At 34.7% G+C, this 14,306-nt stretch overlaps 1 protein-coding gene across 1 annotated transcript in view; it reads left to right on the plus strand.

The window, feature by feature from the left end:
* ZEB1 (zinc finger E-box binding homeobox 1) overlaps positions 1-14,306 on the plus strand; it is a 39,034-nt gene that overhangs the window by 19,293 nt on the left and 5,435 nt on the right. Inside the window, exons 5-8 of the mRNA XM_085301415.1 lie at positions 468-629; positions 4,153-4,355; positions 9,627-9,732; positions 11,249-13,056. Coding sequence (XP_085157541.1) covers positions 468-629; positions 4,153-4,355; positions 9,627-9,732; positions 11,249-13,056 — 2,279 coding nt within the window. The remainder of the gene's footprint in view (positions 1-467; positions 630-4,152; positions 4,356-9,626; positions 9,733-11,248; positions 13,057-14,306) is intronic.

Consider the following 14,306-nt stretch of genomic DNA (forward strand, 5'->3'; position numbering starts at 1 on the left):
GCACAAAATTTAAATATGTCCTCCAGGCTTGCAGTAATGAGCAAGTCTTAAATAACATCAAAAAAAATGTCTTGAAGGCAACAAGTTCATTTTTAAAAACATAGGAGCCAAAGGAGCTGAAACTGTAAGCTGTCATTCAAAATACAAGGAGTGAATCGTGATTAATATTGTAATCAAGATTTATAGAGAGTTGAGGGGAACAGATAAATCCAAAATGATATAAATGCACTAAATTGAGGCAAGCTTGGATTTTAGTGAGTTTCTCTAATGTCACAGTATCTGTTTTAAAACTTGGTATTTTTCTGCAGCGTAAAAGGCTTGATCTTAGGAATACTGTGCTTGTATTTGTAAAGGGTTTTGAAATCCTTCAACAGAGGTCATTTGCAAACATAAATTACTGTAGGTTTGGTATATTTTACATTTTAAAAGTTTCACTTGGTGTCTTGTATCTTGTTTTCTACTCTTAGTGAAAGAAGATGAATGTGATTCTGATGCAGAAAATGAACAAAACCATGACCCTAATGTTGAAGAATTCCTTCAACAAGAAGATACAGCTGTTATTTACCCTGAAGCACCTGAGGAGGACCAGAGACAAGGCACACCAGAAGCTAGTGGTCAGGATGAAAATGGTAAATATGTCACCAGTTCAGTTTTCAAGCAATGAATTGCACTAAGCACTTAATCCGTAAGTTCTGTTTTATTTTAAAAGACAAGAATGCGTACACATGTAGCTCTTGAAATAAATGAACTTCTAACTTCAATAATTATGAGATGATGGGATCATCATTTAAAAATATCATTTATTCTCTAAAATCAGACATCCCTAGATTTAAAATCCAGCATTTTAGTTTTATTCGTGTCATCAGAGAATTGCTTGATATATTTAACCAGAATGAAAGTTTGACTTGGTAACTGCAGTCATTTATAAATACCTGAATGGTATTTTCAATAATACCCTAAATGGTATCTTCAGTAATAGGGAATATAAAATCAAACTGTCATACATGCGTTCAGCAGCATTACATGAAAGAACAGAAYGTAGCAGCGTATTAAATATAATTGAATTAAGAGAATGTGGTCTTTTGTAAGAATAATTCAGGGTGTTTTATATGATCTTTTAAAAAAAAAGTTTGTAAAGAAAAAAAGTGAATTTATTAGGTAAAAGTTTTTTTATTAGCTGGCTAGTCCATGACAGTGCTTGTTTATTTTCCTGAAAAGACAGCAAAGGAGAAACCAGAAATTTTGTTTGTACAGAAATCTTTATGTGAAATAGAATAATGACTTCTTATTTTTCTTAATGGTAGCCTATTATGAAGTACTGACTTTATCTAATAGACTTTGAAAATATTATTTCATAATGAAATGAGAACTTTATTTTGACTAGTCTTCACTTTTAATTAGCTAATTTTTCCACTGTTACAGATTTGTACTTTACAAGTCATTGTTCTATATTTGATTATTTTTAAACAGTAGGAAGCAAATTCAGTAGTAGAGTTTTAGATTTAAATAGAAATCTCTTTTTCTCTAAGGAAATTTCAAGCTTAGAATTTTCTTTTGAAGTGAGAAAACAGGTCATACTTTACTCATTTCTTCATCATGAGATACAAATTTGAAAACACACCTGTTCAAATTGCATTTGCAAACTGTGCTGCTTCCTGAGGTGTTGAAACACAAAAACTGCAGAGTTTCAACCAAACCGTATTACTGGATTGGAGTTCATTGCTATATAGGAATAGAGTTAAGCTTTTCAAAAGAATGTAACTTTCTACATAGAGGGATAGGAGATTTTGGGTTCTAATAGTTTTTAAAAATGTATATATATAAATACAAAATGTCATTGTAACTATATTGTATTGAAGTCTATGGGAGACCTATGAATAGGGTAATGTTAATAATTTTGTTCTGTTATTTCAGAAGTTTTATACTATCAGTGAAAAGTCATTGAAATTGTGAAATTTAAACTGTGTACCTGCCTATTTATATACAAAAATAGGACCTAATATTTTTTGTTTCCCATTACAAGTTTTCCAGAATTCAAGTAAGACATATATTCAACAGTGACCTCTTAAAGTTTTAATTTAAATCATTTAAAATTTTAATCTGTGATTGCGGTGGTAAAGATTGTCATTAGTTTTACAGACTTGCAATATGATTTCCATGTAATCATTAAAAGTAAACATTTATATTAGTAATTTAAATTGTACCACACCTAGCCAGTTCACGTGGAGGAATTCTGAGAATCATGATGTTGAAGAATGGTGTTTTAATCATTTAAAATAGAAAATGCCAACAAAATAGTGATATTTGCTAATGTTATACAATTCCAAAACAGCGAACTGGTGAAATGCAGTGACAGAGAATGAAGGTCTTTAATAATGTGCTTTGTGAAACTGCCGTTTCCTCATTTGCTTCAGTGGAAACAGAACTTAAACCAACATGCTTTTGAAATTTCCACTGAGGTGTATTTGTGCTGAAGTGAAGTATGTAATGTAAAATGACCTGTTAAGTGAGAAAAAATAATTGAGGAAACATACTCTGTCTACACATCTAGGGGCATGTTAATTTGGGGGCATTCTAGGAAATTCAGGAAAAGCGGAGACTTGAAGGAGTAAAATAACACAGAAAACAGAGAAATAGGAGTGTTGCCTAACCTGTTACTATGAAGAGTGGAAAAAAGAACCTACGTGAAAGGAAAAGGGTTATTTTTTAACAATAACAAAAACTAATCTGACTTTTCTCATTTGCCTTGTCTGCTGTTGCAAGAGCAATGGCATGTTCAATAAATACAAAGTCAGTAAATTCCACACAAACAAAAGGAATTGCTACTTTATGGAGCATATAATCAATCTATGGTAATAACTGCTGAAAGAGGTCATCAAGCTAAATAATTCAGAAGTACTTCCTAAAGTACTGGTTAATTTTTTTTAGTATTAGTAATGTTTATAGTTATGCAACTTAAAATGATGTTCTATATAAATTTGTACCTGATGCTTCAGGTTGTAGAATAATGACACTCCACATGCATCTCCTACTGTTAACTCAGCACAGTGGGATCGGTGCATTATTGCAGAATTTGCTGTCCATTTCCCTTGAAGCATGCAAGATCAGAAGGGTCAGTGGAATGTATCACACCTTATAGATTGATAGTCTGATAAATACAGCAAGCCCTGCATTTATGTAAGCACGCTCTTGTTATCTGTATAGAATATTATCTGTATAGCACACTCCTATAATCTGTAAAGAAATATTTTTTAAAATCTTTTTAAAATTATTTTTCTGAGCATAAGATGAATTACTGTATATGGAGGAAAAATATATTTTGATGTTAAGAAATGAGTCAAAATTTCATACACGGTGACTTCTCATAAATATTCTTGTCAGACTAATACTAAGGTTCAATAGGATTTCACTTTGTCATCTACTGAAAGAGAAGTAACCTCATGAAAGCCACTAGAATAATTCCATAGATTGTATTAAAATTTTATTTATAGCATCATTTGATACCTGTTCTTTCCGTCACTCATCTCTTTTTCCTGTGGACAGTACATTCTACTAGAAAGTACATGTTTATGTATAATTATAAGAATTATAAACCATATTTCTGTTCATTTTTTCAAGTTTTCCCTTCTCTTATAATTCCATGTTAGGTAAAGAGAAGGGAGGAGAGAAATTCTTCTCTACAGCTTGCAAATATTATTTATTCCATCAGAACTGAAAACAGGATGAACATTAAATGTTTCAGTGACAAATTACTTTGTAAGCATGATTCCAGGATTGCTGGTGATTGGGCTAACCAGACCTAGAAAGATTGAAACCATGTTTTGCAATTTTCAAGCAACTTTTTAATCAGAAATGTATATGCAGATGTTCTAATGCTGTTTAGGGCAGTCCAGTAGACTAACTTCAGTGGTTTGGGGTAATAATATTGTGCTGGCATTCTCCAGTGTACACTGGTGCAACTGTACCATACATAAGTAATAACTTAATGCCTGTGAAAAAAATCTAAATAATCGTTATTCCTTTCCTAAAATATATGAAGCTTCCAGCAGCTTTCTTACAGTCATATATGTCTATGTAAAGCAGGTTTATTGATGTTAGTAAGCTTAGAGCTTATAGTTTATTTAAACATGGTATGTTGTCTCTCCTATGTAGGAACGCCAGATGCATTCTCACAACTACTTACTTGCCCATATTGTGATAGAGGGTACAAACGTTTTACCTCTCTGAAGGAACACATTAAATATCGCCATGAAAAAAATGAAGATAACTTTAGTTGCTCCTTATGCAGTTACACGTTTGCATATCGAACACAGCTTGACCGCCACATGACATCACATAAATCAGGAAGAGATCAAGTAAGTAGTTGTGAATTAAGTGTTTATTATCCCCTATAACAAGCAAAATACCAAGCATATAAGACATTAATATCAGACTGTCTATATGCTGATGTCCCAAACCTGTAGCACTTACTTAACAAACCTACTGCTGAAGTCAGACTTTTTCACTGGCTAACAAAGAATTAAATCTGAATGCCTATGCTTTCATTCATCTTAGTAACACAGTTGCATATAAATTTTTATTTTTGGAAGTACTTTATTGCACTTCTTTTTTCTGTACGTTGGCTAATAATACACAAGTTGTGCCTCTTGCGAATTTAGTCTTAAATCTTAACTGAAACAGCTAAATTTTTATTTCTTAAATCCCATTTGGCGAATTCAGAGTTAAATGTGTCTGGTTTTGCCTTAAAGAGACAAAACGTTGTGTCAATTCATTTGCTTGTACTGTGAGATATAGTTTGTAAATACAAACCTTGTTATAAGGCAATTTGTAAATAATTATTTGTGCATGAAGTACAGTGTTTCAATACTAAATAAAGCAACAAAAAAGCTTGAAGTTATTCTGAACTTGTTGACTTGAAATGCCTTCCTTCTGTAACTTAGCCAGCTCATTACTACTGAAGGTCCTGAGGTTCTGTTCCCCTTTCCTTATTTTGCTTTTCTTCTTTTATCTCCATTATTTGCCATAATCCATCTCCATTACATGCTTCCATAGTTTATCTGAGGTACTCAGGCTCAGGAATCAATTGAAACTCATTGAAATAGCCAGGAATTACCCTAGAATAAAAAAATATATGGTCTACCACAGCTTTAGAGATGTAGGGGCATGGAAGTGTGATGCCTTCTGACCACAGACTGAAAAGATGGAGATCTTCAGAGAGGAGACAGGAGAGATACACTGAAGAAAGATACAAAAAAATGAAGAGTGAAAAGAAAGTAAATGGAGAGTTCCTTTACTATTTCTTGCAGAAGAACTTCCATTAAACTGAAAAGCTATAATCTATAATATATAATTTATAATAATATGGGAGATATTCTTTTACATGTTAACCTCTTTTCTATAAATTATCATRAAGTCTGTTTTTAACAGAGTTAAAAATGTGTTGTGCATTTTTATACCTGAGAATTTACACTCATAGGTAAATTAAATCGGAAAAATTACTACAAGAAGTATCAGCTATCCTGCTGCAAGGATATTACTGTCTCACAAGGTCTGGAATAACCTCAAACCGGGTATTATCTGGCAAGGCAGTTTTTTTTTTATTTAAAAGTATTTCCCATCCATGTCTCTCCCATTGTTTTACTGGTTTGGCTTCCATGTTAAAGGTTTTATTGTCTTATGTATAGCTTATATTTCTATCTCTGAAATCTGTAAATGTTTTTTGTATATTCTGGTCATTGTGAACTACCAAAATTTGTTTAAAGTAATAATATGGATAATTTATTTTCAATTTTTTTCAACTAGAAGCCTAAAACAAGAAGAAAAAAAAGGTTGGAGGAAATGGAATTGCTATTTTTTTCAAATAGTTTTGATGAAAGGAGAAAAAATACTTAGCAAGTAAACAAACTCAGAAAAATTAGTATAAAGGGATGCTTAAATTTTATTGCTGCAGGAGATGTTTCAGATATATTAATGGCCTTATACTTTTGAAGGCACTGAATAACTGTTCTTAATTTGTTTTAGTTTTTTTCTCAACAATCAATGAATGATCTGTAACTAGTCTATTAAAATTTCGCATTGCCATGGATATAGCTGAGAAGTGATAGGTCTTCAGGACCTCAGTACTTATATTTCCTATTTTCCAAAAAAACCTTTGCAGGATTACCATTCATTAGTAGTTGTTCTCTAGTATGAGTGGACTTCAGTCAAAAGCAAGGTAAACATTTGATGCAGAGCAGTATTAGAGGCGTAGCAGACCTTAATGCTGATATTTCTCTTTAGAGCTCTTTGAMGGATCCAGAAAGTAATATGGAGTATTATTCTGTGAATGCTGAGGTTAATTCTTTAATGAGCAGAAAGCAAGTTGTATAAAGTGCATTTTAAAGCGCAAAATTTGATAAGGGCAACATGAGTTTCCATGCATTGGAAGCAGAGCATTGGAATTTTGAGACTAGGACAGAAATGTTTTTGAAAGATTGAAAGCATCCAATAATATTTCGTATTACTATTTTTCTAGTTCAGCAGCTGCAGTAGCTGTATGCTGAGATCCTTTAACTGTATAATCTCAAGTCAAACAGTAGTAGCTGATCCTCTGCAGGCTTAAGTAAATCCTGACGTGGCGATCTAAACTCAGTGAAGTTAGCTCCTGAAAGGAAAGCGCACTCAGATAGACACAATCTTCTAGAACRTCATCTTCAAGGTACTTAGTTAAACAAAGCTCAGAAGATGTGTAGATTAGCAAAAGACAGCTGATAAACCAGGCAGTAAGGGTCAGGTGCTAATCAGGAGAAGTGAGAGTGGAGAGCTCTCTGCAGAAATTTGAAGGGAGGTAGGGAGGAGACCACAGGGACTGAGACTGGAGCTGCTGGGAGGTGAGAATACCAACTTGAACAAATGTTTGTCCCAAGGAATATAGATTTCTTTCACTCGTGAAGGAGTTTTGCAAATGTACCTGTTCCGTTTAGGGACTTGCATTTGATTAGAGGAAGGGAAATACTTCTTTATTTGTATCAGCAGTATTTGGGAGTGAAGACAAAGTGTGTTAGAAACAAGCATGTGCTGTACTGTGGATGTGCTAGGGAGTGAGACACTGTTGCACTCCACACAAGGAATTTTCCACTTAGAAAAATACGTAGTATTTTTGTAGCAGARTATTTCCCTGCCTTATTTGTTATATAATGAAAAAGTGTTAAATTAATATTATAGTTCAATGTATCTCAGTAACTAACGTGAAAATGTTTTTTTTTTTCTTCTCTTTTTCCTCTCAGGGAGTTATTAATGTTTTGGGGAGCCCCAACTACATTTTCATTGGAGTAATGTCACTATTAAGGTTATTCCTGAGATCAGTATAATGCATTCTATTCTACAGATGTATTTTATCAGATATATTACTGTCCTCAGGAGCACTGATACCATTGTTGCTGCTACTTAGCGGCTTCTTCCAAAATGTCTGCTATCCCTTATAGTGCCCAGTGGAAAATAAGCTATCCTCAAGAAAAATTTAGCGCCCTTTTGTTACAGAGAAGAAACAAATGCAGACAAGCTGTATGGTTACTCACACYTAAGGTCAATGAGAAATGGACCATTTTAAAAGTAAACAGGTCTGTACTGGATTTGCTATGGAAAAACACCATACATTGACCTTTGAAAAAGATTTGGGGGAGTAGTGGCAAAAGAGACCATTTGTTACATCTTCAAATATGGYCTGTGAAGGAAATACCATGAATTCTTCTGTGAACATAATAAAAATATCTGCTGAATACTGAATAATTATGCAAAACTTTGAAGATGTGAAGATCAATCACCTATTTAATAGTCCTTTATAAAATTCCATTTGCTAAATGAATATTGTTAGATGTAGGCAGAAGCAGAAAAGTAAGTAGAAAAGGTGCTGGAGAAAAACAGTGGCTCCCTTTTTCCAAGTTACTTTCTCTCCTGCAGTGTGCTCTATATKTACGATCAATGAGCAATGGACTTTTGCTAAAGGAGCCATTGTTGAACGGACTTAGGATTTGGATGATCCTGTTTGCATTAGTATGTAATTACCTACCAGCCCATGTCACATGTCACTGTAATTAGAATTATAATTATCGTATTTTATGTTTTTGTTATATTGGTTTTTTTATATATATATATATATATATACACACACACATATACAATATACATATATTTATATATACACTATATATATATTTTTATATATAGTGTGTGTGTGTATATATATATATATATAGCTTAGTTGTCATCTGCTAGCATCTGTAACATATAAAGGAGGATGGGGTGTTTGATGATTTGGATTGCATATCTCATATGAGAGTGCTCAAGCTTCCTGATCCAGCAAATTGTACAGCAAAATGTTCTGGGATCGAAAGTCATAAATATGAGCATCGTGCTGCCTTTTTACTCAGACCGATTTCTCCAACACAGATCTTAGTCCCCAGTTGCCATGCCTTCACWCACAGAATAGTCTCAACACTAGGTTTCTGCTCAGCGTGCTGCCCACCACAGCAGTRGGTGTAGGAGCTCCTGGCCACAGTTCCACATACGAGGAAGTTCACATACATCAGCTGATCTGTAGTAACTGCCTGTATGCAAACGGTTTCCCCAGAGTACATGAATAGCTCTGTTAATGAGTTTATGAAAATATTTGCCACAGTTACCAAAAATTTGCAGCTGCATCCAAATGATGGTAGTATATTCTTTACCAAAATTAGCTCTACTTAAAAAGGAGTTTGAACCTCCATTTCACACTGGTAATTAAGCAGCTCCAACTTTTAAAATGTATGTTATTTTTTACTTTAATCATACACATTCATAGATTTATGCAATTTGTAATAAAACACAGCAGCATAAATTTAAATGTCTTGCTTAGCTTTTGTCATTATTTAAAGCTAATATAATTCTAAAGCTAAATTAAAAATAAGTTGAAACTTAACAATAAAAGCTCTCACAAGGCAAAATATAGTCTTGTGAGCTCTGAAAATAATTTCAGAGCTTCAATGCAAATAGTGAAAAATTTGATGTTATGTACTAGAGAAGTCTCTCAATATTGTTACTTATTTTAATTCGTTTTTTTTTGTATTTATTTGCGGAATTAATTGTGACAGAGAAATGCCTCTGTTACTGAGCCATCTTCTGAGTAATCACGTACCACCATTACCTAAAGAGATCCARCACTAACAGTAGGAGTTGGAAGCATGCAATGGAAAAATCAAGTCAGCTGATTAAACTTYAAACAGGCTATGTTACACTTTAATGTTTCTTTGTCCTGAGTGCCATATACTTTGGCATATTTGGTGRTTTGGGGGGCTTCTTTGTTTTTTTGTTTTCACAGGTAGAATTAGTATGTATTTTGGAACTTCTTACATAACATGTCAGTGCAACCCTTATCTGAAGTTAGGATAAGGGTCTTTTTACACTGCTAGACTTATTCAGAAAATATACTTGGTTCAGTTTTAATGTAACTTCTAATTTGTTGCTTTTTTTACATAATACGTACCACCTTCAGACCCATAAAATTATGATTGCTATATTCAGTTTTGTGTTGTATGTTCTTTGTAGCACTAGCAATTTTGTTTCAATATACTATGCTGTTCTGTGCAATAATTATGAATTCTTTCTTACAGAGACATGTGACGCAGTCCAGCGGTAATCGAAAATTCAAGTGCACTGAATGTGGAAAAGCTTTTAAATATAAACATCATCTAAAGGAGCACCTACGAATTCACAGTGGTAAATAAACCAAAGCATTAGATTATGTAGCTAATATTGTGATTTCTACTCTTRCTAACTTTGGTTTGATATCTCTCTTGTCAGTCTAAATTTAAAATACTAGTGCTTTCCTTTTTCTTCCTCTGAGACTCTAACTACTGAGTGAAGCCTTCAGCTGACTGCAGGAAATATGTAGGATAACTCGGGAGGATTTATAGCTGTGGCTTAAGATCTGATACTTACAGAAAGCTTCACTTGTAGCAGGAGGAATGGGGGCTCTAGTCCTTTTTAGCTAGTCTGTTTTTTCTCAATTGTTTGCAGAGCACTCAGCGTATTATGACCCTTGTTAGAAAATTTTAATTGATAATAGTAAGTATACAGCAACTGTACTTCCAACTGTGGCTGTGATTTTCATCATTCAAGACTAAATTGCATTAAGGTAGCCTCAGGATACAGATCTGAAATCGTGATATGCTGTCACAGCAGTATATGTTCCAATTTATAAGAAAATCTAACAGATTAGTCTCTTAAAAGATGTCAGTTTCTCACCTTAACCTGAATTTACCCATTCACAGTAAGTCTAAAAACAAGGCTTTAGGCCATCTTTTCCTTTTGTATCTGTTGCTTAGCCATGGTAGTAGCAATTAAGTGTGCTTTCTTTGGATGTCCTACTTCAGCAAACATCACCTTCATTTCCATAGGACAGTGGCATCTCTGTGTGTGAGCACACAGTCAACATATTTTTCAGTCTAAAGAAAGCCTGTTTTGCTGGCTTTTTCCTTTTCCTCCTCAACACAGATGCTCTGAAAAGCCAGCACTGCYTATAGGTGTAACAATTGCATAGTTGTATGCAGCTTCCTGACAGCTTAAGCCAAGATTTATCTCTGAAGGCGAACATACATTATCTTCTGCATGTCTGGCTTCCCTTTAACTTCAACTTTGCTTGTTTTTATTCAGCTGATGGTTATTATAGGAAGATATTATACGGAATATGTTCTATTTGAATTTACTGCAATAAAATATACTACTTATATCTTTATGATTTGCATTTATGCCATTTTTATATTTACTTTGATTAGTCATACTTTAATTTCTTTCCTTTCTGCAGTAGTTTATGCTGCTTCTGAAGTTAGTAGTGTTACTACTTGAATGGAGTTTAATGAAATCCACAAGTATAATACAGAGCTCATTTATATGATAGTGTAGACAGTACTGGGAAATAGAAGACTTTATCATGATTATTGGGTCCTATCCTGTACTTCCTATTGGATCATGATGAAACTTACGGAAGGATCCTAGGATCAGAGCTATAGAGGACATAATCGATCTGTTCAATTCATTGTAAAGGTTTTTTTTCTCTAGAGCTCTTTGAGAGGTCAATTTGGTATATTCTTTTCCAGTTACTGTCACTTGATAAAATTACACTGTAACCCAGTAAAAAAAACCTTGCATACCCTTTCTTTCTTTTCTCTCTCTCTCTTTTTCTTTTTCTTTTTTTTTTTTTTTTGGTTTTTTTTTGTTTTTTTTTTGTTTTTAGGAGAGAAGCCATATGAATGCCCAAACTGCAAGAAACGTTTTTCTCATTCTGGTTCATACAGTTCACACATAAGCAGTAAGAAGTGTATTGGTTTGATGCCCGTGAATGGTCGAGCTCGGTCAGGGCTCAAGACGTCTCAGTGCTCCTCCCCTTCCCTTTCTGCATCACCAGGTAGCCCAGCAAGACCACAGATACGACAAAAAATAGAAAATAAACCCTTGCAAGAGCAACTTCCTGTTAACCAAATTAAAACTGAACCTGTGGATTATGAATTCAAGCCCATAGTGGTTGCTTCAGGAATTAATTGTTCAACCCCTTTGCAGAATGGGGTTTTTAGTGGTGGTAGCCCATTGCAGGCAACCAGTTCTCCTCAGGGTGTGGTGCAAGCTGTTGTTCTACCAACAGTAGGTCTGGTGTCTCCCATAAGCATCAACTTAAGTGACATTCAAAATGTACTTAAAGTGGCAGTGGATGGTAATGTTATAAGGCAAGTATTGGAAAACAATCATGCTAATCTTGCATCCAAAGAACAAGAAACAATCAGCAATGCATCTATACAACAAGCTGGCCATTCCCTCATTTCAGCTATCAGTCTTCCTTTGGTTGACCAGGATGGGACAACCAAAATTATCATCAACTACAGCTTGGAGCAGCCAAGTCAACTTCAGGTTGTTCCACAAAATCTAAAAAAGGAAAACCCTGTTCCTACAAACAGTTGCAAAAATGAAAAATTACCAGAAGATCTTACAGTGAAGTCTGAGAAAGATAAGAACTTTGAAGGAGAGACCAATGATAGCACTTGTCTTCTTTGTGATGAYTGTCCAGGAGATCTTAATGCACTTCAAGAATTAAAGCACTATGAACCGAAAAATCCTCCTCAGCTTCCTCAGTCCAGTGGAACAGAAGTTGAGAAGTCTGAATCCCCTATCCCATCAGACACTGGGGAGAACAACTTATCTCCTGGTCAGCCACCTTTAAAGAACCTTTTATCGCTCCTAAAAGCATATTATGCATTAAATGCACAACCAAGCGCAGAAGAGCTTTCAAAAATAGCTGATTCAGTAAACCTACCACTAGACGTGGTAAAAAAGTGGTTTGAAAAAATGCAAGCTGGACAAATTTCTGTGCAGTCCTCTGGACCATCTTCTCCTGAACAAGTTAAATTAAGCTGTCCCGCAGAAAACAATGATCAAGCAGGACCTACAGATGTGGGTGAACCCCAGAACAGCACAAGTAATTCACAAAATCCTGTCAGTATCAAATCTCAGACTCTATCAGAGGGATCAACTCAAAATGGTTCACGCAGTAGCACACCATCCCCATCGCCACTAAACCTTTCTTCATCAAGAAATTCACAGGGTTATACGTACACAGCAGAAGGTGTACAAGAAGAGCCACAAATAGAACCTCTTGACCTTTCACTACCAAAGCAACATGGAGAATTATTGGAAAGATCTACCATAACTAGTGTTTACCAGAACAGTGTTTATTCTGTCCAAGAAGAACCTTTGAACTTAACTTGTGCAAAAAAAGAACCACAAAAGGACAACAGTGTTACAGACTCTGATCCTATTGTAAATGTAATCCCACCAAGTGCCAATCCCATAAATATTGCTATACCTACAGTCACTGCCCAGTTACCTACAATTGTTGCCATTGCTGACCAGAACAGTGTTCCATGCTTAAGAGCTCTCGCTGCCAATAAGCAAACCATTTTGATTCCACAGGTGGCTTATACATATTCTACTACAGTTAGTCCTGCCGTTCAAGAAACACCACCAAAACAGACCCAAGCCAATGGAAATCAGGTACTTTAAATTTCTATGTATTCCTGGATGTTGTGTTTGGCACATTCATTCAGTATCCTTACTAAGCTAGCAGAAAAATGTCAAGATTAATTAAATACAGTAAACTAGCATGTTTATTTGGCTTGGTTGTTGATGAGTAATGAATGTTACTGCTAACTCCTCTGCAAAGCTAGTCAGCTTGAGTTCAGACTGAGACAAACTATGGTTTTCTGCCTACACAGGTCAGTTCTTCACTATATTCATTCCAAAGTGTCTTCTGGAACATTAGTGCTCAGTATTTTAAAGCCAGTTCAATCCTAATCAAAACGCAATGTAAAGCCATTGCTTGCACTTCTTGCTGGCTCCATACTGCCTCCTTTTTCCTGCATCCAGAAAGCTTGGAACTTCTTGCTGCTTTCTCTGCCCTGTGCTGTGATACTTCCCTATATTGCTTTCTGGGTTCAAAGACTAACTGAACTCATCCCATACAATAGTGACCCTGTAAACAAAATTCAGATGCATTTTCAATTGGAAATAGGACAGGAAATATCTTCTGTATTTGCCATTCCTGTGTCTTGTTCTGTTCCTTCCTGGCTACTTTCAGATGTGATCTGATCAGAGTCCATTCTGCGACATTTCCTATGCATGTTGAGGTAGGGACGGAGCAGAATATGAAAGTGACTCATGCAAAGGTGTAGCATTTTTAACTGAAACTTAAAAATGGGCTGTTCAGCATGTCACATGGGCTTCTTTATAGATAGAAACTGAGAAGCCTTGTTATATTCAAATTTGATATGTGATAGAATTAAGTCTATATTTTGATACTGCTGACATCAGTAGGAAATATTTTTATGCTTCTTATGGGTGAATTTCAGCCCTGAAAATGCTTAGAAACAGGTTACAGAGATATGATGTTTGAAAAAAACTGTTTTCAGTCATGAAACATTTGAAATCTCCAGATTTGTCACTTAGCTAGGATTTGTGCTAGATTTATGAGGAAGAAAGTCAATTTTGCAAATTTGAATAATTATTTAAATAGTTTTATGTGAAAACTTCCTCAAAAAAGCCTTAACCTTCATAAAATCTGTGAAATAGCAAGATGTGAGTGACAAACATTACTTTAGAAATACAGCTAAATATTTAGTTTGATCTTTGAAGTTCCTAACCGCTGCTTGAAGTACTTTATAACTCTGTAGTCTTCCTTCCCTCCTGAACATTGCACTTATTTTCTAGGCCTTAAAACGTGATGTATCAGTTTAGTTTAAGTCTCG

Source organism: Rhea americana, unplaced genomic scaffold, assembly GCF_003343005.1.
Source record: "Rhea americana isolate MKP2758 unplaced genomic scaffold, rheAme1 scaffold_176, whole genome shotgun sequence".
Classification (NCBI taxonomy): Eukaryota; Metazoa; Chordata; class Aves; order Rheiformes; family Rheidae; genus Rhea; species Rhea americana.